The following is a 26936-nucleotide window of genomic DNA, read 5'->3' as shown; positions in this document are numbered from 1 at the left end:
CGTGGGTTGTACTCTTCTACTCTTCAGTTTTCTTGCTTTTTCCACTCGTAGACTATTGAGTTGTTTTGTAAAATGTAATTGTGATGCATTTGCTTTTATTAGGACTCTCCTGATGTTTTTATTAAAACACTTAAAATTGAAATGTTGCAAGACTATCACAGAAAGCAAATGATATTTTCATGTTAACGATGATGAAGCCAAACGTGGACCAAGTATAGCCCCACATTCTAAAGTGAAAGACTTGTTTTTTTAAAGAAAAGCTTAGGTTGAAGTTAATGTAGCAAAGCAATAGGTTTGTGCAGTAGCGTGTACCAGAACATTTTAATCCTCTTTTAAATTTAATCCATGTTTGAAGATAACATGTTTGAGTGCACAAAGCCTAAGGGCAAAAGGGCTAGACGTATTTTGGGGAACAAAACTGGACTTTCTCCTTTCAACAGAGGTGGATAGCAATTCAGATAAGGGCTCCATTTAACCACAACGATTCTAGAGGAGATGCATGTGCTAGCCTGCGTTGCTTCGCCACATGCAAAGTGCCTGGGGGCTTTGCAAGCTGCTTTGAATGGAAAGGGAGGCTATGCAAAGAGACAGGAAGTCTGTGCCTGAGGCAGTTGCAGCCACAGGTTGCAAAACTTACCATCTTGCACAGAGCCTCTCGGGGGCAGTTCTCCTCAAACTGGGCCACTCGCACTGCCCCGTCCTCCAAACGTCACACCAGCCGCCACAAGCAACATCTGCCGCACACAGCGCCTTGGATTCAAAGGGTTCAACACCCCACGGCAGCGAGGGAGAGCCAGTGCAGTTTGGCAGCAGTAAGACCGCGTTCATGGTCGACGGTGTAATTAACGATAACCGCCCAAGAAATACAAAACTTTATTTATTACTTTACAAAAGAATACGGTAAAACCGGAAACAACTAAATATTCAAATACAAAATGTTTTGTAGCAAAAAACGATCTGTACAAGTGCAGCACACCAGTCTGACAGGCCATCTTAAGTGCTGATGGGTGGACAACAGGGATCACTTGTCTTAATACTGGCCTTCCTTTCCCTGCAGCTCCACAGGGCCCCTTCCTCCTCCTCCTCTTCTTTAACAGGCTGTCCAAGCTCTTACAACACCCGTTTTCTCAACCCACTTCCCACTTCTGTCCTTAGTTTCAGAAAAACGCAGCTATGGGTGCCAGACTCTAGTGAGATTCAGCAAAGATTCAGGTCCATTACTTCATTTCACCAGCTGCTGCTCTCCAGCAGAACCAGCAGCTCAATGACCTGACAGGCTGCCCGGTAGCAGCGCAGGCACAGGCTGACCTGCTTTTAAAAAAAGGAACCGAATTCACACATGGAGTGAAATCCTGTGTGTGGAATCGTCCTCACATAACTCTTAATTCTCTGGAAATGTGAAATCAAAACAAAAAAAAATAATTAGGGGGGAATAATGAACTGGGAAGATAAGATTAAAATCTCCCCCCTTTTTTTAGAACAAAACCTGACCTCTTTTTAGATACCCCGGTCTTCTCACAGTCCCATCACTGAGGGGAACACGGCTGCACCTGCAGGAAAGAGAACAGCAAGTCACAGCATGTGATGGTTGTGTCTGCAGGACCCAGCATGCTCATGTACATGCCCATATGACCACTTCATGTTTCACATTTGGCATCACAGATTTATTCTGTTTTATGAACAACCAGATCTGAGTGAGCCATTCTTTGCCAATCTAGCTTTCCCACTGTGACACCCACAGGCTTTTCCATGGGTCCTGCTACCTTTCATAGAGAGACTCCCACAGTGCCCTCAGCAGAGTTGGCATTGCCAGGGGCACTGATGGATCTCTCATCTAACACCGGGCCTGTTCCCAGGCGCCTGGCAAGCTGAAGACACCACCGAGTCCAGGTCGTTCAGGGAACTGTGTGTGTGAGATGGTGCTCTGCACAGACACTCAGAACACGTGGAAGGCAGCCAGCTTTAAAAAAAGTATGATCTTTCATATTCCATATGCCGTAGGAGAAAGCTTTTTTGGGTATTTTTTGCAGCTGAGCAAACACACAACACAGATAAAAACAAGACTCTACTGGATAATATAAAGCTCATAAGGATCTGACTGCACTGACCAACTATGAAAAATTGAGCTGAAGCCAAGTCAGGGGGTATGATGGCTGGCGGTTAGCTCCATTCCCTCACAGCATGGTTCCTGGGTTTGATGACAAACTAAGACACCATTCTGTGTGGAGTTTGCATGTTTTCCCCATGTGTGTGGGTGTGCCCCTGGTACTCCCGTTTCATCCCGCAGAGTGGGGCCCAGCGTGGCTCCCGTACCTCACCTCAGCCCTTTAAGGGTCAAGTGGTTATTGACGCGGGGGTCAAGCCCGGGCGGGAGTGAAACCAGCAGGCCTTACTTTTGGGGCTGCCCTGGCCGTCTCCCCCGTCGCAGTCGGGCACTTTCCAGTCCAGCTTGCGGCCCTTCTCGTACAGGCCCTTCAGCACCTTGCGGAAGTCCTCGGGGCCCCTGCCGCTCAGCTCCAGGTACTTCCTGTACAGCTGCAGGGCGGTGCGCGCGTCCTCGATGCTGTCGTGCGTCTCGCTCTGGATCTTCAGGTCTGCAGGGAGGACAGCAGCGAGAGCCTCAGCCCTGCCCAGCCCCTCACGGCTTTTACTTGCCAGTACAGTGGCACTCGAGCTGCAGGCTGAGCCCCTGCAGTCCAGATCCTTCTGGTGGCACAGGAGTCTAGGCTAAGAAATCGATCAGTTAACTGCAGTGGTGCAGGGGATGGCACACCTTGAGTTAGCCAGGACAGGACAGAGAGTTAGCCCTGTGACTCAACTGGCACCTGAGAGACAGCAGTACTGTCAAAGAGCTGCAGCACTCCTCCGGCTGATGCCATCTCTACTGGGGGCACTTCAGGGCTTGCAGCATGAGCAGGAAACCGGAAGCACAAGACTCTGATGCATGCACACTCTCTTTAAGGCTGGTTCATTCATGTAACGAGTCAAATGAACTAAACATTTCCAAATTAGAATGAAAGGGGTATAAGCAAAAATAACCAGCAGCAACCATCAACATGACCAACCTCACTGGTATTCCTCCCTAAGAAATCAAAACAAAGCGGTGCCAACAGAAACAAAACACAGACAAGGCACTGAAGGTAAGAGACGCTGACTGACCCAGGAAGTACCAGGCGAGGAAGCGCAAGGAGATCATTCTCTTCCGGGGCATGTGGAACAGGTACACCGTGTCGATCACCTGGTCCTTCAGCACCTGAGCCATCACAGGGAGCGCACTTAAGTTAGTACCCCCCCCACAGATAAAAGTGTCTGCTAAATCATTTTATTTTTTATCATTTGTAATCATTAATAAGGTTATCAGTAATATTTTTTTCCAGGGCAGGGAACGTAATCAAGAATAACATCTGAAAATCACACACTACACTAAACCCCGAGCCACATGTCACACTAAACATGTGAAACACACGTGCTTTATGTGACCAGGAAGAGATAAAAATTGGAACAATTTAAGGTGGTGTCAGCAGCCCTCTTGAGGACATGCTCTCCTGCAGACAAGACACACACACTACTGCTTCCCTTAGGGTGTCTAGCACTCCAGACTGCTGCAATCTGGGGAGCAGCAGAAACTTTAGAAATGTCTGAACTTGGCCCACAGGATGACGAGAGTCTGGTTTGCACTATCCGAAGCAGATGAGCCCCCCGCCCCACTCCCGGCTCACCAGCAGGTTGATGACCCGGAAGTCCTTCTGCAGCCCGTGGCCCACGAAGCGCACTCCTGTGTCGATGAGGAAGCGCAGTTTGAGGTAGGTGGACTTGAGCGTGGTCAGGTGTTTGGAAGAGATCTTGGCATCCAGATCACCTGGTTTGATACCGGAGTACTGAGTCAGGTAATCCACCACCTGCCAACAGACAGAGACACGGGAATAAGGACTGCCCACTGTACACCAATATCCTGTTATTCCCAGAACTTTCACAATAACAACCCTTGTTAACTCGGATAAAGAAACAGCCCAGATCCAACTAGCATCTCTGAATTGCTCAGGAGTTGCGTTCGCAGAAGGGCCGATTTCTCCAGCTCGGTCTTGAGCACGGATCCCCCTCGCTGCGCACGAACCTGCTCCTGCGTGGAGATGTAGTCATCGATGAAGGGGACGCCCTCATTGGGGCCCTGACCCCTGACACAGGTGATCCTGGCCACGGACATCTGGCTGGGCTTGATGGTGGACTTGGTGCCATCGCTGCGTAGTTCCGCCTCCTCCTGCACACACATAGCGCAGCATGGTCAGGCCACATGGTCAAACACGGTCAGGCCATGTGGTTAGACACCAGAGGCATTGTCCCAGCAGACGCGCAAGTGATTAAGTCGCGATGGAAATAAGATTCCTCAACAAACAGCAACCGACAGCAAACTCTTAATACATAAGCACACAGACGGTGCTTTCTATTGGGAAATTGTTTCTTTAGATTGAGTAATATTAAACATCCACACATCTAAGAGACTGTTAAGATTCCCTTCTTCTTGGGTTAGAAGGCTGATTTCTTTGAAATTTAAAACGTTTGTCACAACTATTTTGAGTAAAACTGTACTCCAAACTATGTGGACTTAAAATATTGCTTTTCCCTGGTTTATCACTGAGTCTACTGCATATTCATTCACTATGGTACTTCAACACCAACAATCCAGCCAAAAGATTGTTCTGTCTCTTGTTTTTTCTCTAGTGTTCCATAGAGTTACCATCAAACCTATAACTCAGCCTTATTATCACACATGCGCCTCTCTTAACACAGGTACAAATACACACTGACCTGGTTGAGGGTGACAAACTCAGCGTCCAGCCCCACCAGGTCCCCTGCCTGGGGCATCTCACTGACCATCAGGGGGATGAAGGTGGCATGGCTTTTCCTCTGCTTCCTGGCCAGAGATGCCTCCGCCAGCAGCACGCTGGCCTCGATGGGGTTCTTAACTGAACACACAGACCACAACACAGATTAGTGGCTCTAACTGATGTTGAGGTCAGAGATCACATGGCTGTCGGAGACGGAGACATTAGGAAGATGAATGGAACTAAGAAATACTGGAGTGCATAAATCATGAACACAGGCAGGGAGACCAACACTAAGCGAGATAGAGAGATGCACAGCATATACAGGTATTAATGCTTGATGCCCCTACATACAAATAATTGAGTTCTTGAGCATTCCCTGCTGTATCTTGTGCAAGACCTACTGTCTCAGACAGGGGTCAGCAGTGTGTGCAGCCCAGCTGTACTTATCCCAGAGGCAAATGAACCCCAGGCGTCTTACTGCGCAGGTCGTGTTTGGTGTGGTAGCTCCTCTTGGCGTAGTACAGGATGGCCGGCACCTTCCAGTTCATGTCAAACTGGGCTGCTTCTGCCTGGTGGACAAAAACCATCAACAGCATCAACAGGCGCTCTGCCTTCACAGTCACTCATCCAGAGCGGCTGCAGCTCGGGCCTGCTAGAGCCAGTGACTGTAAAGAGGACGCGAGAACGGGACCGAAAAATCATCAGGCTCTATGTTAAAATAATGAACGGAATGTCACAACCTAGTAACCACCACTGCAAAAACAATATGAAGAAGCACTATTTAACACCACTTCAAATTCCCTTAATTGCAAGTAAGGACCAGCTGGAGGCTCACCCTAACTGTGGTAGTCAAAAACACCCTAGATATTTCATAAGGCTCCCCACCTCCCTACTACACTCACCACTGTTTCCCTGTACTGGCCAGTAGCCTGCAAAACTCTCGAAGGACATCTGCAATGTTTGCTGATGCCTTCAGACTTGCAGTTGTACAGAACATGACTTTCTGCTTGGCAGATGCAAACATTAAGATATAGCAGTGAAACTGTTCCTGCTCGGGGGATCAGAGATTTCTTCCCCTTCAAACGATGCACCATAACTTAGACCTTGTGCTCAAGTCTCCTGTGTAGCAATGTGACTTCAAGCTGGAGCTGCAGACCACAGGGCAGGGGAACAACACTGATGGGGGTCCCATGCATCCTGGGGCTCCTGAGGGTCCCACTGGACCCGCCCACCTGGAAAGCCCAGCACCCATGCCCTTACCTTGTTAATGGGCTCGATCAGGAAGTCGTTGAAGAGGTACCACTGCTGGTGTGTCACCCCCTGAAACCACAGGACGGGGGTTTAAAAATAACAGTGAAGGCAGAGGAAAGCCCAGAGTGAATGAGTCCCAACCCCCCCACAAAATACTGAGTGAATATTTTTACTGAGCAGAAAACAAAGTGAAACAAATAGATTGATTTTCTATGGTGCCGGCACCTGTTCCCAGCTTGTCCTTTAATAATGATAGAGCGAAGTGAAAGATTACATCCTGAACTCACACGCTTCTTTATCTAGGACATGTGAAAGACATCTCTTGGTCCTCTTTTTTTTTTTGTCAAATTACAATCCGCAAACAGCAGATCTCCCCCTCTCAGCTTGTCTCGTACCCCCCCCCCCTTTCAGAAGATAAAGCAGATCTTTGTTTTTTGTGGCCTTTCTCCACAGAGGAAGCACTGCCTTCCTCTGGCTGCACTGTTTCACCTCAAATCTCTCTAAAATATGTCCCCAGCTCAATCTTTCTCTCTCCAACCCGTCTGCCCGCCCCCCAGGACTCCCCGGGCTCTCTCAGAACCCCCTGCCCTCACTCGAGCCTCTCACCTCTTTCCTCTGATGATAGGTCTCTCCCACTTTGATGTGTGCCACCAGGTTACCGCCAGTCCGGGCATCCAGGATGTGCGACACCGTGACCATCAAATCGTAGATGACGGCTCCCTCTGCCTCCTCTTCAGAGCTGAGCTGGGGGGCAACACAAAGCACATGTGTGCGTCACACTGCCGTGGCACAGCCATGAGCGAGCAACTATTCAGGCATGGCATGATCTGCAGATGCGACACTGCGACCACCCACTCAACCCTCTGGAAAAGCCACGGAGCAAAACCCCTTCGACCCGCCTGGGTTGTCTTAGGTAGTGCTGGACCTGGGCCACTATCTGCGTGGGTTTTCCCATGTTTGCGTGGGTTTCCTCCCACAGTCCAAAGACAAACTACTCATACTGGGTTAACTGCTTTTTGGGAAAATGAGCCCTTGTGAGTGTCTGTTTATGTCTGTCTTCCCTGTGATGGACTGGTGTACCATCCAGGGTGTACCCTGCCTTGCGCCCGTTGCTTGCCGGGATAGACTCCAGTTCCCCCACGACCCTGAATTGGGAGAAGCAGTTAGGAAACGGATACATGAAAGGATGGATGGATGGTTCCCCGTTTCTGCTCCCTCCCTACTCCCTCACCTCCTCATTCTCGCTCCAGCTGTGCACCTCCAGGCCCTTCGTCTTGCTGATGGTCATCTTGATGCTCAGGGGGATCCACACGCGGCGCAGGTCCTCCAGGCTGGAGTCAAAGGTCAGGCCCTCCGCGCTGCACAGCTCCTCCCTGCAAGAGGCAGCAGAACACCGCTAATCATGAAAGAGAAGTGTAAACAGTCTGCTCCCACCAGGCTCCGTCACCTTGGGTAATGAATGATATGCGAACATGTAGTGCAAATTAAAGACTAGCTGCTAATTGTTTTTAATTGAACTTTTTCCTACTGCCCGATTTTCTATTACTTTGCAAACTGATAACTGGGACTGACTGTGCTTGAGACACTGAGAAAAGCTTGTGCAGAAACATTTGCAGGCAGTGTAATGGGGCGAGCGAAAACATCCAAGTACAGCAAAAGTTCCTTAAAAAGATGGTTGATTTTTGTACGAGAATCTCTTTTGTTCAATGGCATCTGCCAAATAAATAATGTACCCAGGCTCACAACACTGTAGCCAGTCTGAAAGAGGCACAACAGTGCCTCTCCTTTCTGCAGTACTTAAAAGAAATGCAGAATGGGGAAGCAGCTCCCCATGAACTTTTATCGCAGCACCATAGAAAGTGTCCTCACTAGTGGTATCACTATGTGGTACAGCAATACTACAATGCATGACAGAGATGCACTACAAAGGGTTGTGGCACTGGACAGAGGATAATAGAATGTGATTTACTATTGGCCAGATTCACACAATCTGCTGTCGCCATAAAGCCCAATCCATCTTTCGTGATCCCAACCCTCCCGGCCCACTAACTGCTTTCCCCCTGCCCTCTGGTCAGCAGCACCACACTGTTCAAGCTGTGACCAGTAGGTTTGAGAACAGCTTCTACCCTACTGCAATATGCATCCTTAACAGCTAACTGCACTAGGCACTTTTTGCATGGTGTACCATGTTTTTTTTCCAGTTCTTCATATTTATTGTGCTTATTGTATTATTTATTATGCTTGTAATGTACTGCCTGCAAAGTGTGATGTTGTCTCTTGTACTGCGTTGTCTGTGTATGGCCCGAGAGATCAGCGTGAATAAGAATTCCGATGTACATGTACTTAAGGCAATAAACTCCTCTACTCTACTACTACTCAGTAATGTACCCAGGCAGACGGCACGCATGCACAGAACATCCAGAGGCATTAGCATCTGAGAATTAACAAGCAAAGCCCTGCCCCCTCCCTCTGTGACCTCACCACTCTGTCGGGCTGGGCTCTGGCGGCTTTGGAGGCTCCATCTCCTCCTTCTTCACAGCTTTGTTGAAGGCATACTGTGGAAAGACAAGCACTCACTCTGATCCACGGCTGTATTCATTTATTCCTGTCGGATACAGTACTAGGGGGTGGCCAAGCCTGCTCCAGGAGCGACACTGTTGTAAAAGACTCTGAACACGTCTATATAGAGTAATGGAACAAGTAAAGGTTTATTCCATGTTGAAAAGAGAAGAAAAGAACGTTTTGGCTGCGTTTCACACATGAAGAAGGCTCCTTAGCCAAAATGTTGTGTTTCGTTTCTTCTCTTTCCAGCATAGAATAAATCTTTACTTGTTCCTTTGCGGCTGATGCAGCTCCCTACTTGAACTTATATAGAGTAATGATTTATATAGTTAATTGGTTCAATTAAGTCATGATTGGCCAGCTGGGGTCCTTGTGAGCTTAGGGTGTTGGTATTACCCTTGCAAATGAACTTGCCCTTCAAAAGACTGATGATTATTAAACTACTTCACTGCACGAATCCCCTGCTGGGCCGTGGCATCCCAGGACCAGGGCTGGCCACCTCTGCCATACACTGTGCGATGTCATTTCCAGCAGCAGTGAGAGGAAGGGTCTGGGTTCTACAGGACTGTAGGATTGAAGAGCCTCCTGGATGGGGATCAGGACGAAGGGGTGAAATACATCCTCGCCCTCACCTCAGCCTGGGCTTTCCAGAACTCTGCCTCTTTGGCGCTGTTCACCTCGCAGTTAATGACCAGCACGTCCGGCAGGCAGCGGATATTGCGCGTCTGGACCTGTGAAGAAACCAAACAGGTTGGCTTCAGGCTGTTCATTCCAGACAGACCGCAAAAAAACTGCAAATCGTGCTTTCTCATTTGGCTCCCTATGTGAGGTTACATGACAAACCAAATTGTCCATTTGCATCTCTAGTCATGCTCCCCTGTCATGCGCATTTCAGTCTCTCACACAGGCCGTGCCATGAGTGTTGGTTTTCAGGTAGAGAGGTCAGTTTCAAATACCACCGATTTCATTCTTCATCAACACGTGTAGCTCACCCCACTGCAGTAGCTGTGCCAAGTCACTACTGCTACAGACTGGGTGATACAGCCTTGTGATGGAACCCTCTGGCAGGAGGTCAGGGAGCCTAGTTACTGGCCTAGTCCAGAGAGCCTTGCAGCACATAAAGCTGAGAAGCTAAGCAAGACTGCACTCAGGAAGTTCTGAGAAGGGAGAACTTGTAAGGAAAACCAGGTTGCTGGTGGACAAGTAGATGGCGCTCTTCCCCCTGGAGCAGATATTCCAGTGCCCCAGTATGGCGACAGTGAACACTGAGCGGTATGGAATGGCTGAATTACCATTTATGGATACATATGCCAGATATTTTTAAGTGAAAGGCCATTTTCACATACCGAGAAAAACATGGAATATCCAAACCCATTAGAGGTGATTTACTGTAAACTGAGGATTAGACAAGCTATGACTGCAGATAAAGCCGACCCGTCAGATGAACTTGTCAAATCTCTCGCTCAAGAGGTTGCCACGTCTGAGTGGTTCCAGCTCAAATGAGAATGTGGGGCACTGGGGGAACACGGGCCCCCTTTTATTATTCAAACCGAGTTCAATTAGTTAACAATTTGCTCCTTTTGCAGTCTGCCCTTCATTATGTTAACATGGTCCCCACAGGAAGAACAAAACAATAGCAGGGCCTGGTGATGTGTTTTTGATGTGCTAGCAAAACAAAAGTCAACGAATCACAGCTGTGGGAGAGAGACCGCAGAGGCGCGTGTTGCTGGTGAGGGCGGAGGAGCCCAAGAAGGCCGCAGAAAAGTGGGGTGCGGGGGGGCGACGCTCACCGTGGGCTGGTACTTCTCACAGTTCTCGCACCACGCCTGCGTGCTCTGCCCCAGGCAGACGCTCCTCTTCAGGATCTCTGTGAAGTCGTACTCCTTGATCGTCTTGTCTGGAAAGAAGAGAAGGGAAACTACTTTGTTTTGGCTGTTGGGGGAGTGCGGGTTTTCATTTGGAATTAACTGGATGTGGAGCAGGTTCCTTTTATCCAGAATAAGGTAGTAGAGAGAAACGAGGAGTTTCACCCACTGGCTTCCTGGTGCAAAGCCCCTTGCCTTGTGTTTGGACTACACAGACTTAGTGATTGGCTTCCCCAAGGAAGACTCTAAATTAATTTTGCTCCCGTTTAAGATTTGCTCCCCTTTTAATAACTGTGAGTAACATCATATTTTTCAAAACTGAGCATTAAGCAGAAACAATACAGATGTTGTCATCTGTAACATAACACTTGCAGTCTTTTCCAGCTGCTTTCAGAAGAAAAACCTGTTCCCTGTTTTGTTAACAGTTAAGTCTTTAATTAAACTGTACATTTTCTACGAAGGTCAAATCAAAGAGTGTCCAGCTTCCCTGAAACGGCCCTTATACAGGCCTCTGTAACCTACAGGACTTTCCTTTCAAATCCGACATCTCCGTCTTCCATTTTCAGCTAACATACTTCGGAATTGGCCGCAACACACAAAGAGAGCGAAGTGATGTGCGTGTGCTCCTTCGACACGCTCGCTGGCCGAGAGATCAGTCCTTCAGCAAGACAGCGCAGACCAGCGCAGACCAGCGCAGACCAGCGCAGACCAGCGCAGACCAGCACGTCCTTCACCGATGTGACTGCAGGCGACTGGGCTCAAGAGCTGCTGCCTTGCAGGAGCCCTGGCCGACCCAAGCCCAGCCCGCCCCCACATGAGCTGAGCTCACGCCGCTGGCTGGATCCAGAACCACCAACCCCAGGGGGCAGGCTCCGGCCTGCGGTCACAGCAAGCGGCTGTCCCGGAAGGGAGTGGCCAGCGCCCCCCTATTTGTTTAACGAAAGCAGCCCCTCTGCGAGCGGGCGTGCACGTGCGTGCCTGCTCGTGCCGAGCGGCCGGCAGGATGCAGGGCTCAGCCTGGGCCAGCGGGGGGCGCACTCACCGAGGGAGCTGTTCTCCGGGTAGTGCATGGTGAAGAGCAGCGTCAGCGCAGAGCGCACGGTCTCTTTCCCGCAGCGGCACATGCTGCTGTTCTCCACCTCGCAGCCGAACAGCCTCCCGACCACGGACTCCCCCGTGGACCCGAAGGCACTGCGGACACAGGACAGCACAGGGCGAGATGGAACCGCCCCTCACCGCGCGGGGAGAGCCGCTCGCAGCTCAGCAGGCTGCGGGACACACGGGGAAGCAGGACTGCCGACATCTAACGTGGTTAGATATCCTCCACTGCAGCGGATCCAATATTTTAATTTCAGGTCTAGATATCTTCTTTAGGGTATATATATATACATCAAATACCGAAATTACCTAGAACCCAGTGTAAGTCTAACAGGGCGAGGTCAGCAGACCTGAAATGGATTAAACTACTAGGTAATCAAAGTCTCCTCTGCCAGCCTGTTGTGTATATTTAGCATTCTTAAATACCAGAGAACTTTAACACTGCCTCTGTTGATGCAGATTTATTCAAAGTGAGGTAGGGAGGGGATCTTTCCAGTCCTACTGAGGCTAGGCTGACTTTCGAAGTTAATTCCATCCCAAGTTAAACTCATGCGCACATGATGACCACACCTGTTGCCAGCCCCACGGTAGGCCTGCGGTCCCTCCTGCTCCTGGGTCTCCTGGTGCAGCTGGGTGAGGATGAACCGGTTCCAGCTCTGGATGAGGCGGCCCAGCTTGGACTTGCCCGTCTGCTCGTCGGAATCAGCCAGGATCAGCCCAAGGGCAGAGGCCTCTGGGATCGTCCGGAATGCACGCAGGAAGTTACTGGCCTGGGAGGGACAGGGACACAGGAAATGACAAGTGCCTACCACAGCCATTGGCCTCTGGTACCCCTCCTCCCATGATCAGCCTACAGTTTTCAAACAACACCTGACATGAACACATTCAAGAACATGGCCGTCGGCACTCACTGGGTGGAAGAGAAAGCTACTATTAGCTGCAAGTGCATATGGAAAAACAGGAGTTTAAAGTTCATACACAAAAAAAAAACAGGAGGAAATAGTTTAGATTCCTGTGGGGACTCTTAACATGGCATCCAGATGCTTGTAAACTAATGTTAAAACATAAGAAAAGGTTGCAAAGAGGAGGAAGCCAACTGGACCATCTAAGTCATGTGGTTTCTAGTAGCTAATGACCCAAGGATGTCAACCAGATGTTTTGTGAAGCGTCCCAGTGAATCATCTTCAACGTGTTTGTGTTTTATTCCAGACAACTACCATGCTGTTTTTTTTAAATAAGAGCCACCCCTTTTCACCCCTGGGGTCCCCGTTACCTGGCAGGGGTCCCCGCGGGACAGGTCCAGCATGTGGAAGAGGAAGCCCAACTCACAGGCCAGGCAGAACTCCTTCTGACACAGGTGGTTCTGCACCAGACAGCGGACTGGCTCCAGGAAATACAGCACCTGGAGGCCAGAGACAAGACTGAATCTTACCCACACACCCACACACACACCCACACACACCCGAGTCTCAGGTTTCACTGTGGAACAATGCGCCTGACTGAAGGTGGCTTCAGGGATCTGAGCGTATAAAAACTGAAAGGTACAGAAGACCGTTTTGCAGAGGTTTAGCAAGAGTGCAGAAAAGGTTTGAGAGAAGCCCCCCATCACTGCTGCTGCCCTCTAACCAATCTCCCCAGACAGCTACACACCATGAAAATGTATTAGCCCATGTGTAGACCAACACGTCTCTGATTTGAAGACTAGAGGTCTACTACATCTGACATCTGGCAGCGGGTTTGCTGTAACTACTCGCACAATACATTCACCTCCTGCCACACCAAATTTAAAAAACCCTGAATCATTTGCCATTTTTTTAAAGAAAATGACCTTGATCAAAACAGGGCTCTTAACCACAAGACATCTGCAAGACGATGTTACACAGATTTTTAATTTTACTGTGCAACAGTCTAATAATCCAAGGGTACCTCTGTAGCTCTTACCTGAATCATGCAGTTGCAGTAGGCATTGGGGATGTGGGGCTCCAGCCCAGCAAACAAGGTCTTGTTGTAATGCTTGAAATCAAAGTCCTCCAGCCCCAGCTTGGAGTACTTAATGGTGACCTGGACAGCACAAACAGGAGAAAGCTCAACAAAACGACATTTACATGCAATGGATTTTTGTTTCTCAACTCCTGATGTGCTACCCGTGAGGTTCAGTCATGTACAAGCAGCAGAGAATGTGGGGAAGATCCGTTGGAATGGAAATCACGGTGACACAATGCTCTGAAGCCCATCAACATGAGCACATACCTTGGACAAGAAAGACTAAGCCACTCCTACAAAACCATCTATGACGTACAGCCCAGATGCAGTGCCAAGAGGCTGTTTGAGCTTAATGCTGTATGTCAGTGGTTCTCAAACTGTGGTATGCGTACCGGCAGTGGTACGCGGAGTGCTGCCAGGTGGTACGCCACATGACCCTGGCACGGTGTTGTGTGCACTGAAAAATCAGGACGGGTTTTCATATTTTGTATTTTAATACGTGTCGAATACGCAGCCTACGTACTACGATACAGCGCGTGCTAATACTTGAGTGGACAGAGCTACAATGTAATTCTATACCACTCTATAGGAATGCATGCTATGAACGCAAGTGACCCATTGTATTTAAAAAAACGTATCTCCAGCAAATAGGGAGGTAGGAGAATGTGCGTGAGTTTCAAACAATGCCAATGTTGTAAACACAGGAATGCATAGAAATGCGTGCTAGGAATGCTGGTAATCTTGTGAGCACAGGAAAGCGTGATAGATAACAGAAAAATATTTAAGAACTGTTCTAGGTAAATTTGAGAAAAATACACCGAGCGTCTCTTGTGTTTCGCTCCCATGCGCATAAAATAAAAACTTTTTAACTTCTGAGACAGACACCTAAAACGGAAAAGGGGAAAAATGCAAGCTTGCGGATTGCTAAAGCAGGTAACCCCCACACTATTTTTGAAGAACCTTATTTACCGTTGGCAAAAGAGCTGACGTATTATGTGTGAAGAAAAAGCTGCTAAACAGCTCGACCTGCTGCCCTCTCTGAAAGACACAGTCATTCATAGAATTATTGAAATGGCCGATGATATCAAAAGGACACTAATAGAGCGCGTTAAGATGAGCAGATGTTTTTCACTGTAATTAGATGAGTCTGTAGTCGATTTGGCCAATTCGCTTGTTTACGTTAGATACGAGTTTGAGGGTACGTCCCGTGAGGACTTTCTGTTCTGTAAGCCGCTACCAACAGGAACTACAGGAGAGCAGGTATTTCAGGTTCTGAATGAATTTATCGAAGAGAATGGCATCGACTGGATAAAATGCGTCGGAGTTTGTACAGACGGTGCTAGAGCGATGACAAGCCGACACAGCGGTGTAGTTGCACGAATTAGAGAGGTTGCTGCAGAAATGAATGGACGCATTGCAACATCCACTGCAAGACCTTTGCCGTCAAGAAAATGCCTGACGATTTAAAATCTGTTAGACTCTGTTGTGAATTGTATCAAGGCTCAAAAAATGAATTCACATCTGCTTTGCTCGACTTAACAGGCTCACTGAAATGGTGCTTTTTTATTGTTTATTTTTATTTGCTGTTGTTCCTGTTTTTTTTCTGTAAAGGGCTTTGAGAAGCCACCTTTAAAGGCGTTATATCATATAAAGTTTATTATTATAATATGTATTATATGTGTGTGCGAGTGTGTGCGCACACGCACGCTCATGTTGGTCATTGAGAATTTCTGGGGTTCCTATGAGAAGATGACTTGTAGGTGGTACTTGGATGCTTTGGTTTGATCAGGGGTGGTACTTGGTCCAAAAAGTTTGAGAACCACTGCTGTATGTTAATTGAAATCATTGTCATATAATACAAAACCTTTTTTGTTTTCTCAGGTATTTGGGAACTACAGTTCACTGTACTACAATGGAACATACTAGAGATCTTTTCTTCGGAGCACTTGAAATGATCTCAATCTACCAGTTCTTAGACCGGTAAGTCATCCTTATTGGTGCATTTGAAACATTCAGCACCTGGTACGACTTACATACAAGAGCCCAGCAGCTAAAAGAAACCTGGAATGTCTTAGAGTGCTATGCACCAGTGCTCGTACCTTCCTGTACTTCTTGGGCACCATGTAGAGATGAGGCTCCTCCTCTCGCCCAATGGGGGACTCGGGAACCTGGTTGTAGCTGTCATACTCCAGCTCCACTTCTTTGGTCTTGTAGGGAACCTGGAAGGCATGACAGAACAGTGACTGACCAGCCAACATACAGACAGACACATGACACTGCGAACAGTATAGCAAGCAACGTACAGAACAGGGACTCGCAAACTGGATCCAGCATACTCTTCTCTTCCTCACTTAAACAACTTGACCCTTATCTGAACCAACCTGTAAATGATTTACACCACTTCAATGCTGTTCAGCAGTTGGGGTATTTCTATTGACTGATACAGCTTTACAAACTGCTATGATCAAATGATCATTAAAGAAGAAGAACCAATTAAACTTGATTCTTGTTCTTTAATTATTAAACATCTTTAATTATTCTGATCAGTTGCTCAATGAGGAGTACAATTAAGCAACTGACAACCAACAATGCAAACCCAAAAGATACTGGCATGGAGACTCCTGAACTAGAAAGTGAATTTGCAGAATTTAAGGTCTTATATTCAGAAGTTATCAGAGTAGGCCAAGATAAAAGATAGGGAAGGTTTTTGAGTTGTTAAGGGTTAATATGAACACTGCTGTGCATCTATATAGTTTACCAGAATTCTATAGAACCTCAAAGCATAGTAAATAGCAGAATATCTATTAAACATGTATACCATCTAGTCTAAATTATAATGAAAGAAAGTACCATAATGAGGGTGCTCTTCCTCAGCTCTTAATAACCTCATTCTCTGCCTAACTGAAAAATTTAACGTATTAACGTTGTCAGAGATTTTAACCTTGTCACATTTAAACCACCGGTGGGCAGCCCCCCTCCCAGAGCTCTGCTGGTCTGGAGGTCTGACAGGGTCTCTAAATCACCACCTGCTTATATCCCAGCAGCTAGAGCTCGAGACCACAGCTGAGGATCCATGCATGTGATCCAGCTCCCCGCCTCATCTGGCTCCGGCCCTGCTGCTCTTACAGCACAGCCCTGAACTGAACGGGAAGAGCACCAGTAAGCGCTTGCACGCGAACAGCCCTGCCTGGTTGCGCAGTTTGGTCCGCGGATTGGGGGCGTAGCCGATGAACCCCACTGTCTTCATGGTGCGGAGAATTTCAGGGTCCACTGGGGGGGCTCGTCTGGTGGGAGGAGGCAGGAAGATGGACACATTACAATCTGATGATATTGGTAACTTACTAGTCTGTTTTGACAATATTTATTACCCATTGCTGTCACCTCAGACAAAGTCGTGAATCAAACAAACACAATGACCACAGCAATGACCACTTCCTGTCTTCTTTCAATCGGGAACAGAAGTAAGATTCCCACTGCATCGCGCAATTCGACTGATTTGAGGTTTTAGCGATTACAGACTCCTGAAAACTCCTCCTCAGGCAGTGACAAACAGATCCAAAAGCACAATAAAACATCCAGCATTTGGGTCTGTCTTTCAGAAAACTGTCTGCAACTCCTAAGCCCTGCACTGCTGTAAAATGTCTCTTAGCAGTTGTCTCTTAGAGCAAACAGGTCTCTTCACCTGAGGCCCTGATAAGAACATGCATAGTGCTGGAGTGACTGTGAAACCCCTCTGGATGGCTTTTCGTGGGTTGGGGAACCTACCGTGGACTGGGGGCAGCCAGGGTGGTGGGCCAGTCCGACAGCAGGGGCTCGGCACTGGTCAGTGGCATGGGGATAAGCGAGAGGGGCAGCAGATCGTGGCCCCAGTCGAGGTGATGGAGCGAGTCCACCATGCAGGGCAGGACGAAGTCCGTCTCGCGGGAGTAGCCGTTGAAGGTGACCTCGGGGGCGTCAGACCACAGGTGCAGACAACCGCCCGAGTCACCGAAGGCCAGCGCCTGCTTGCTGGAGGACACGTCGAAGCTCATCAGCAGCTGGCCCACCGTGTTTACGTGGAAGATGTCCGCCAGGTTGGCCAGGCCGGTGGGTTCACAGAATTGGCATTGTCCTGCGCCAGGGAAGGGAGGCAGGTTCTGAGGTGCAAAGTCTTACAGGTGAGCATGAGGACTTTGAAGTAGACACAAAACCTGACAGGAAGCCAGTGCAAGGGCTCTAGGACAGGAGTAATGTGATCACTTGCACTAGACCTGGTCAGGATTCTAACTGTCAAATTATGGACATAATGAAGTTTGTTCAGAATGGATTGAGACACCCTAAGCAAGCAGTGTGTTACAATATTCAATTTGCGAGAAAACTAAAGCGTTGACCAACAGTTAGTCACAACATAGAATGCAGTCTGGCGATATTTCTAAGGTGGAAGAATGATGTTTTCACGCTATGTTGCATGTGTGGCTCAAACGTCAAGGCTGGAACAAATATTGCCCTAAAGTTCTTCAATTTAGATTGAAACCACATGCACCATGATGGGGTGTCGTAGAACACGTAAAACACATAGATGAAACTCTCTCCGGCACTACAAGCCAGGAGTGGTCAGCAGACTGCTCAGCATCACTTCTGCAATTGGCTGAGCACCCAAAGCGACCTGAACTCAGAGGGTCACTCCACACCTTCCCTCTGACATACAGGGCAGGACAGGGCAGAGGTGACTCTAGGCTCCGTGCTGGCGTCTCTCAGCAGCAACGCATTCTGACTGTAATTCGAGACAGACATCTGACACACACCCCAACTAAAAACTAGAACGTGATATTTTGTAAAGGCAACAGAACACATGAAACCAATATGTTATGCCATTGGGCGACCACGTGACCTTTCGCACCAATGCTACCATCTATTTTTTGTACTTTCAAATTTGACAGAGCACCATGGAAGACCAGAAAAAAATTGATCAAAAACATAAGATGGTGGGGTGAAACATCCAAGATGGCGATCACTTAAGATTTTTTACTTTACGATCACAAACAGGTCGTGACAGGAGGTTGTGCTTTCACGCACAGTAAAGGTAGAATGAGCGTAGGCGTGTGCCAGGCGGGCAGTGGTACCTGTCTGGGAGATGATGGCCAGACGGGAGGTGTAGGTGGGGATGAAGCGCAGGAAGAGGGGGTCCACATGGACCTGCAGCGGGGTGATGGCCCTCATCATGCGCAGGTCGTACACCATCAGGAAGCGGTCGCAGGCCAGCCCGTTCATGCGGCTGGAGAACCCGCAGGCTGCCAGCAGGTTGCCATGGACATCGAAGTCCGATAGGCTGCCCGAGTAGGCGTCGAACTCCTGCTCCATCTTGAACGTGCGCAGATCCCTCAGGGACACCTGCATGGGGAGGTGCATCAGCCCAAAGACAGGGCCCGATTGTGCCCCAGCTTTTCATAAAAAGATTTTATAAAGCATGCTCACTGTGGCACAGGAAAACACTCCTACTAGTAATTCAAGCCAGCCAGTAGTCTACGCAAGTTAATTGAGAACAATGATGGTGATGGCCAAACTCCTGGTGTTAACCAGATTAAAAATCCCAGGATTTGACTACATCTGAGGAATAGAGCCTTACTATAACTCTCTTCAAGAGTTTAGCATGAATGGATGCAAGTCCTTAACCCTGACCCTTCTATCTCCCAAGTCACATGTCCATTTCCAGTGCCTACAGTAGGTCAGCAGGTAGGGTTGCAGAGCACACGTGGGGATCTCCCCTTACCTTTCCAGATGTGTGCCCACAGAAGAAGAAGCGATTGGACTGTCTCATGATGGCCACGCCTGGCACCTCCACTGTAAACTAGAGAAAAACAGCAGCCCTGAGCAGAGCTGGCAGCACACAGACACTAACACTAGACACAATTGTGTACATGGTTTTGTCACAGTTACAAATATTAAAGCTCTGTGACGGTCTAGAACACAGCTGATTTCTTGGGTAACTCACAACAATCGAAGAGTAAACATAAAAATAAAAACTACCAGAGTTCCTAATTAGCTTTGACAGGTGGGTTACCAGCATGCCGAGCTGCAGGTGCTCAGTGGAGTGTGGGGTGTGTGTTTACTCGGTTTGAGTCACAGTCACTTGTGGGAACATGCCAGTATGTGAGTATGTCTTCTCACAGGCCACTGCGGTGGCATCAGAGCCATGTCTTGCCCGCTCTCACCCTCTGGGTCTCCTGCACGGTGTTGAGGTCCACTTCGGCCACGTAGTTCTGAAGCCCGCCCAGCAGTACCGTGTTGTTGTCAGTCAGCAGCAGGCTGTGCATGTCGGCACCCTCCTCCATCCTGAAACACACACCGCCTGCATTAGCCCATCAGCCTTTGCCAGCCGCAGCCTTTTAAAGAGCAGGCAAATACGAGCACGCTGCAAAAAAATCACAAGACTCCTTTTTTAGCAAATCACCCAGAGCGATCCTGGTCTTTAGAAAACAACCCATAATATCTCTTGGGGGCGGCATGATGGCACAGTAGTAAGCACTGCTGCCTTGCAGCACCAGGTTCAATTCCTGGGGTGCTATCTGTGTGGAGTTTGGATGTTCTCCCCATGTGAGCACAGGCTTCCTCCTGGTGCTTCAGTTTCCTCCCACACTCCAAAGACATGGTGGAAAATTAATTGGCTTCTGGGAAAATTGATCCTGGGGTGAGTGTGCATCTGTGATGCACTGGTGTCCTGACCAGGGTGTACCCTGCCTTGCACCCGTTGCTTGCTGGGATAGGCTCCTGCTGCCCCACGACCCCATACTGGGTAAAGCGGATATAAAATGGACAGGTGGTAATCTCTTTGCCATCAGCATGTACAGCTGTGTCGGTCTACACAAGTGAAGTTGGTGTGCACTGTCTCCCTTCTCCCAGTGAGCTGGAGTCAAGAACACGAGGGCACCCGCGTGTCAGCGTACTCACGGGTAGTCGAACATGATGAGCCCCCCGCGGGTGAGACACTTGAGATTAATCTTGGAGAGGAAGAGCACGCCGGTCTCCAGGCTCTGGATGTGGCGGATGTCATCAGACGAATGCGCCTGGAAGGAGGAGTAGCGCCCCATGGTGGGGCCGAAGAACGAGGTGGCATGGCCCTGGGGGAAGACACGGGAAGGGGCAGGGAGAGACAGGGAAAGGGGTGAGGGGAGAGGGAGAGCAGTGTGGCACAGTCTGCAATGCTCTGAAAGAGCTGGGCCCCGGCCCCAGCCCCAGGCTAGACTCCAACCAGCAGGCTCCAGCAGAGAGTTTACCACGGCTACAAAATCTTTCACACCTTTACCATGGGCTCCCTCTCCATTTACAAAGCAACCCCAATGCAATGCATTCTCAGATTGCATTGAATCTGTTCCAGCATTCACTGTAGCGAATGTCTGGTAACCTGAACAGACATAATCGCAACAACAGACTGAGCAGAATAGTGAAGGTAGCCAGAAAAATCATTGATTTGCAACAGCTACAGCTGGAAGACAACTATACCAAATAAATACTGTGGAAGGCCAGTATAATCACTCACAGTTAGGACCACCAGATGCACAGTGAATCTGAGTTCCTTCCATCAGGATACCAGATTCAAATGCAACAGAACTGACTAATCTTTTATTCCCACGGCTATTAATCTGCTTAATCTGGACAACTGATTGTATATTTTACTTTCTGCTTATTTTTTTTATCACGCATTTAACTTGTATCCATCTCGCACACCCACTTACTTCGTTGATTTTTTTTTTCTAAATAGGGAAGAAAAAGCTTAGGCTGCTAACTTGTTTCACACATCTTATGCATGCATGTTTCTCATTGTTAAATGGATTCATGTTGTGCTAAATGTATCACGTTATGTCTTGTACCTGCCTGCAAAGCAACTTTACCATTTGGGACAACGAAGGAAGCAAGCAGGTGCTCCTACAGGTTTGCTTTGCTTTGCTTAACTGCAGCTGATGATTACAAAAGCTGCACAACTCCATGACAAGTCACATGGGCTACACAACACCTGATGGAGACCAAACTGTCAAGCACAGCCAGTTTCCTCTCGACAGTGCCTTTCGGTTGCTGCTGCTGCTGCTGCGGGGCAACCTGCTACATCATGATAGAAGTCTGGGGCGCGCCACCCCGATATTGGTCTCGACACTGCTGGGGCGCCCGGCCAGCACTCGCCCTACCCGGTGGTTGCCCATCCACAGCAGCTCCTCCTGCAGGTCGAAGTGGGTGGCAGTGACTGGCACCCCGACCTCTGCCGCCACGCTGTGCAGCTCCGAGTACATGCCCTCCAGGAGGTGCACGGAGTCGGGCACGGGCACGGCCAGCCCCTCGGGGTCCAGCTCCACGCTCTGCAGCAGGGCGGGGTCCAGCCGCGGGTCCAGGGGAGGCTCCAGCCCGGCCTCCAGGCCGCCGTGCAGGGCGGGGGGGAAGTCGGCCAGGCTGGGGTCCAGCCCGTCGAAGTTCATCATGGGAGCGGCTAGGCTGCAGGGGAGGAGGGTGGGGTGAGGCAGAGCAGCTGGAGCACTCTTGGGCAGGCGGCCCCCAAGATATAAACCTGGGCTCCCCAATCCTGGTCCTGGGAACCCACACGCCTGCTGGCTGTGTGTTCCAGCCAAGGCCTCAGTTACACAATCAATTGCTTTAAAAATAATAATAATAATAATAGGACTCATCTGAACTGTTTGCTCCCAGCTCTCAAACATGTCAGAGCTTTCACTGTCGCATTCTGTAAGTGAAAGAGAATCCCAAACTTGTGACTGGAAACACAACACAAATATTCCAATGACGCCACTTCTCAGATCAAGAAAGGCTGCAGCGAGCTCACGCAGGCTGAACTGAGAAATTGAGCGGAATGAGAACCAGCAGGTGTGTGTGGTGCCGGGACCAGGACTGGGAACCACTGAGATACAGTAAACTGGGCTTTCTTATTTCATCAGGGTCTGTACAAGCGGGTATAACCGACTGAACGCGGCCGTCACGGAGCCATGCTGAATGGGGGAATACTGACACCACGCAAACCCAAATCCCCAATCCTGTAGCAAATAATCCATGGAAAAAAAACTTCATTTCGGACGTTTATGTTTAACTCCTTGGTTGCTCTTCAAACTTTCCTTTAGCTGATTCTGATACCTTGTTAAAACGCAACAAGGCGAGCTGAGCGTTGGTCTTTTCACACATGCTGATCCCTCAGTGCACAGCTAGACAATTTAACCCGAGGGGATTTATGATAATCATTCCTTGTTCTTATATAGTGTTTTTCTGGACACTAGAAATGCATTATAGATAATGGGACTCCCCTTCACCACCTGGATGATGTGACAGCAGCCTGAGTGCTCCAGTACACTCACCACACACCAGCTATCACTGGGGAGGAGAACAGAGTGATGAAGCCAGTTCATAAATGGGAATTATTATGAGCCCATGATTGGTAAAGGCCAGGAGGAAATGTGACTAGGACACCAGGGTAACATCCCTGTTCTTTTCTAAAACTGGATTTTTAATGACCACACAGAGTCAGGACCTTGGTTTTATATCTTATCAAAGGACAGCACCTTTTTACAGTATAGTGTCCCCATCACTAAACTGGGGCATTAGGACAAAGACTGAAGGGTGAGCGCCCCCTACTGGTCCCACTAACGCCTCTTCCAGCAGCAATTTTAGCTTTGTTTTTGTGTGTGCATGGTTACGAATTTATTTTCGCCAGTTGTCACACGAGATACGGAGACAGATATGCTATTCAACGCAATGGAGATACACGTAGGGTACAGAAAGCACAGGCAGTTTCAAATGATAAATTAATGCTAAAAACATCCCTTAGCTCGGGGGGCGATTAATACTTCACTTAATTGGAATCCGGTGAGGACTCACAAGCTGCTAATCAGCGCGTCAAAGAAGGTATGAAAAACAACTCTGAAAACGAAAAGCCTTTACAAGCTCTACGTTATTTAATCAAGCACAATTTTGCAACGTTAACTAGCGCCATTAGTAAAACAATTACAAACGTCAGTTTAAACAGACGTGCCTCCCGTCTCTCCTGAATAGCCAATTACAGATGTCCGTCTCCGAAAACGGGCGCAATTTGAAAACTTCAAACTCGCAGAATGCACATCACCTCCCGAAGGGTATCGCCTATAACTCACAGGCACCCCGTTTACATTTGCACCTGGTTTCAACGGTTTTTGTTCTCAGAACTCAATGAAAAAGTTTCTATATTCCAAATTGAAATAATAATTTACAATACTAATTTGCTTTTCCACAAGTGGAACGAATAAGGATTAAAACTGAACTGTCTTCTAATGAAAGTGCAATGAGGAATTAGACACGGTCTAAAAATACACATAAACGTGTGTAAAAAAAAAAAAACAAGAACATAACCTTCTCTTACCGTTTACAAATTTACGTTGAATTTCGAAAACCTGCATGCCTCCCTCCCAAACAATAACACAAAATCACTTCCGGGGCAGCTCCGTCTCTTGATCCTGTCTCCAGAAAGACGTGCAATAGCCAATAGCGTTGAGCTCTTATTAGATTGACAGAATGTTCATCCAATGGCAAAAGAGATGCTGCCTGTCAATTTTAGGTTTACCAATTACATGCAGAACGGGGAGGGAACTGATCGATCGCTGCAGAATATTGTTTTAATTTGTCGTTGTTAACAACATATAATCTTATAAAATAGCTAACAGTATAAAACAATATATCAAAATAAATTTCCAAAGTATTGGACGATAAAGTATTTATCTAAATATATAACTATCTCTATCAGCTTGTAGCTGCTTATGGGCTCCTTTCTATAGTATTTTTCATTGAGCACGTATTTTAATATTTCTATGAATAAAAGGTTGACATTTCATTCATGAGGAGTTGGTTTTAAAGATATAAACGTGTGTACAGTGTTACACAAAATGCTGTCTAATAAAGGCGTCCTGTGAGTTTGCAAAGCGCTTCCCCAAGGACGAACACGCACCGACATTATTATTATTATTACATTATAGACAACCACCACAAGAGGGCGCTTCGCCGCCCCACGTTAATCGTTCAAGTTCGGTCTTCATTTCAAATTCGCAAGGTAGGAGGTCTCCTGGAGATGGCGTCCTTGTATAGTATTTTTGAGAGTATATCGCATGAGCGCTTCAAAATACTTCTTATCGTTTTTGCAATTGCCTGTTTCTACCTATCAGACGTTTGTTTTCTACAAATATGGCCAGCAGCCATATCACCCTGCAACTCACAACTGGCAACCCACTGAAGCTAAGCAGGTGTGAGCCTGGTCAGTACCTGGATGGGAGACCTCCTGGGAAAAACTAAGGTTGCTGCTGGAAGAGGTGTTAGTGGGGCCAGCAGGGGGTGCTCACCCTGTGGTCCATGTGGGTCCTAATGCCCCAGTATAGTGATGGGGACACTATACTGTAAACAGGCGCCGTCCTTCGGATGAGACGTAAAACCGAGGTCCTGACTCTCTGTGGTCATTAAAAATCCCAGGGCGCTTCTCGAAAAGAGAAGTAGGGGTGTAACCCCGGTGTCCTGGCCAAATTTCCAATTGGCCCTTACCAATCATGGCCTCCTAATAATCCCCTTCTATGAATTGGCTACATTACTCTGCTCTCCTCCCCACTGATAGCTGATGTGTGGTGAGCGTTCTGGCGCACTATGGCTGCCGTCGCATCATCCAGGTGGATGCTGCACATTGGTGGTGGTGGAGGGGAGTCCCCATTACCTGTAAAGCGCTTTGAGTGGAGTGTCCAGAAAAGCGCTATATAAGTGTAAGCAATTATTATTATTATTATAAATATCTGGATAAAAAAGGCGTTCAAAATGGCATTTATCATCTTTAAGTTTAAAAAGTACTCCCCCAAACTTTACCAAATCCCGATTAATGCAGAAAACCGATTGCTATTTTACGTGGAAATGTTTTTTTAGTTATTTTTTATGTGTAATACAAGTATTTATGTACCTCACTTTGCTTTTACAGCAGGTTCACCCTTTTTACAGGGATTGTTTGTGTGAATCAAGGGGTACTGTAGAGGAACAAATGTACCTTGTTCCATTCTCCCACAACCCTTTGAGTAAAGATGTACATCCTCTTCTCGGTTTTAAATGCACTTCCAAGTTTCCTCTTGTGTCCCCTGATTAGTGTTTCACTATCTGTTGTGAAAAAGACTGTGGTTGCCATTGTCAAAGCCTATGAGGATGCGTTCATGATCTGTGACCAATTAAACAGGAGACTTGCTAACTTAATTGTATTGGCTACCCTTCAAACATCAAGGAGCAGTTCCTAATCTTTAATCAACGGGGTGATCTTAATTAAAAGTTTGAGTAACTGGATTGGGGCTCACTGGGCCCAGGTTCCTAATATTTGGACTCTAATGGCAGAACAGGGAGCTGGAGACAGTGCTGTTACGCTCTTCTGTGCTGCGTGCACTCAAACAGCCCAATCACAGGCTTCTCCACCTTTCAAGGCACACGTCCTGGCCAAATTTCCCATTGGCCCTTACCAATCACGGCCTCCTAATAATCCCCATCTATGAACCGACTTCATCACTCTGCTCTCCTCCCCACTGAGAGCTGGTGTGTGGTGAGCGTTCTGGCGCACTATGGCTGCCATCGCATCATCATTGGTGGTGGTGGAGGGGAGTCCTCATTACCTGTTAACCCGCTTTGAGTGGAGTGTCCAGAAAAGGCGCTATATAGGTATAAGCAATTATTATTATTTTTATTGTTATTATTATAGACTGCCAACTTGTTCAGTTTGACCTGCATGATTGTTTTTTTATCTCCTACAACACAAAGACATCTTCACGTTTTTGCGTGTTCTTGAGATCTCCTAACTGTTCAACAGGTGGAACAAAATAACAATGGAATGGCAGCTCCAGTCCTGGAAGAACTTTCTAGTAGTACTTTTAGGCAACAATTGGCTACAGTAGGCAACTGATTAAGCTCAGTAAAGCAACGAGAGCTGATGTGAGTCCATATCCTCACACGGAGCTCAATGACAGAACTATGACCAGAGGTGGACTTGGAGACTGGGGCTGCCCCATTCCCAGATTAAGACTCAGAGGATTCAGCTGGAACGAAGCAAAAATGGAAAACTCCAGGTTCCTGCAGACCACAGCTTAGGGAATGCGTTGACACTATCAGCTCTGAAAATCCAGAAACTCCTGCGTCATGCTTTCATCAGAGTTGCAGAGGCTGGTAAACTGGACCAAAGGGAAATTTCAGAACACAAGCTGAGACCGTCTGAAAATTCCACAACACTCTAAAGGCTGGATGCGAACATCCATTGTCTATTATAAATGCAAAGGACACAGTGTAAAATAGGACCGCAATGATCTAGGAATACTGGGAGACACTGAGCACGTTCGGCACAGGCTAC

General features: G+C 47.9%; 1 protein-coding gene across 2 annotated transcripts; it reads right to left on the bottom strand.

Moving 5' to 3' along the window:
• Nucleotides 1-856: 856 nt before the first annotated feature.
• On the bottom strand, nt 857-24036 carry pan2 (poly(A) specific ribonuclease subunit PAN2). Of its 2 annotated transcripts, XM_088634856.1 has the most exons (27): nt 23949-24036; nt 21745-22045; nt 20513-20682; nt 19777-19897; nt 19335-19412; nt 18688-18955; nt 17351-17696; nt 16773-16869; nt 15685-15804; nt 13544-13663; nt 12876-13004; nt 12173-12372; nt 11547-11695; nt 10430-10536; nt 9272-9370; nt 8559-8632; nt 7309-7450; nt 6684-6821; nt 6087-6146; nt 5305-5395; nt 4807-4964; nt 4115-4258; nt 3720-3899; nt 3160-3253; nt 2394-2594; nt 1492-1550; nt 857-1389 (listed from the first exon to the last, which is right to left on the bottom strand). In XM_088634856.1, the coding sequence occupies exons 2-26, from the start codon at nt 22030-22032 to the stop codon at nt 1516-1518; spliced, it is 3609 nt and encodes a 1202-aa protein (XP_088490982.1). In that variant the 5' UTR covers nt 22033-22045; nt 23949-24036; the 3' UTR covers nt 857-1389; nt 1492-1515. The 2 variants fall into 2 exon arrangements, with proteins under 2 accessions (XP_088490982.1, XP_088490973.1); XM_088634847.1 differs by having other exon boundaries at nt 857-1550.
• Between the last annotated feature and the right edge of the window lie 2900 nt (nt 24037-26936).

The sequence above is a fragment of the Lepisosteus platostomus genome, chromosome 1 (assembly GCF_059453375.1).
Source record: "Lepisosteus platostomus isolate fLepPlt1 chromosome 1, fLepPlt1.hap1, whole genome shotgun sequence".
Taxonomy (NCBI): Eukaryota; Metazoa; Chordata; class Actinopteri; order Semionotiformes; family Lepisosteidae; genus Lepisosteus; species Lepisosteus platostomus.
Note: the sequence above shows the minus strand (reverse complement) of the source record. Positions and strands in the feature narration are given on the sequence as shown.

Excerpts from the sequence above, each read along its gene's own strand:
- pan2 (XM_088634847.1), bottom strand. The coding sequence starts at position 22,032 with ATGATGAACTTCGACGGGCTGGACCCCAGCCTGGCCGACTTCCCCCCC. Across the intron at positions 16,870-17,350 it reads CTGGCTGCCCCCAGTCCACG|ACGAGCCCCCCCAGTGGACC; the intron begins GTAGGTTCCCCA and ends TCCTCCCACCAG. Across the intron at positions 6,822-7,308 it reads GCTGGAGCGAGAATGAGGAG|CTCAGCTCTGAAGAGGAGGC; the intron begins GTGAGGGAGTAG and ends GTTGCCCCCCAG.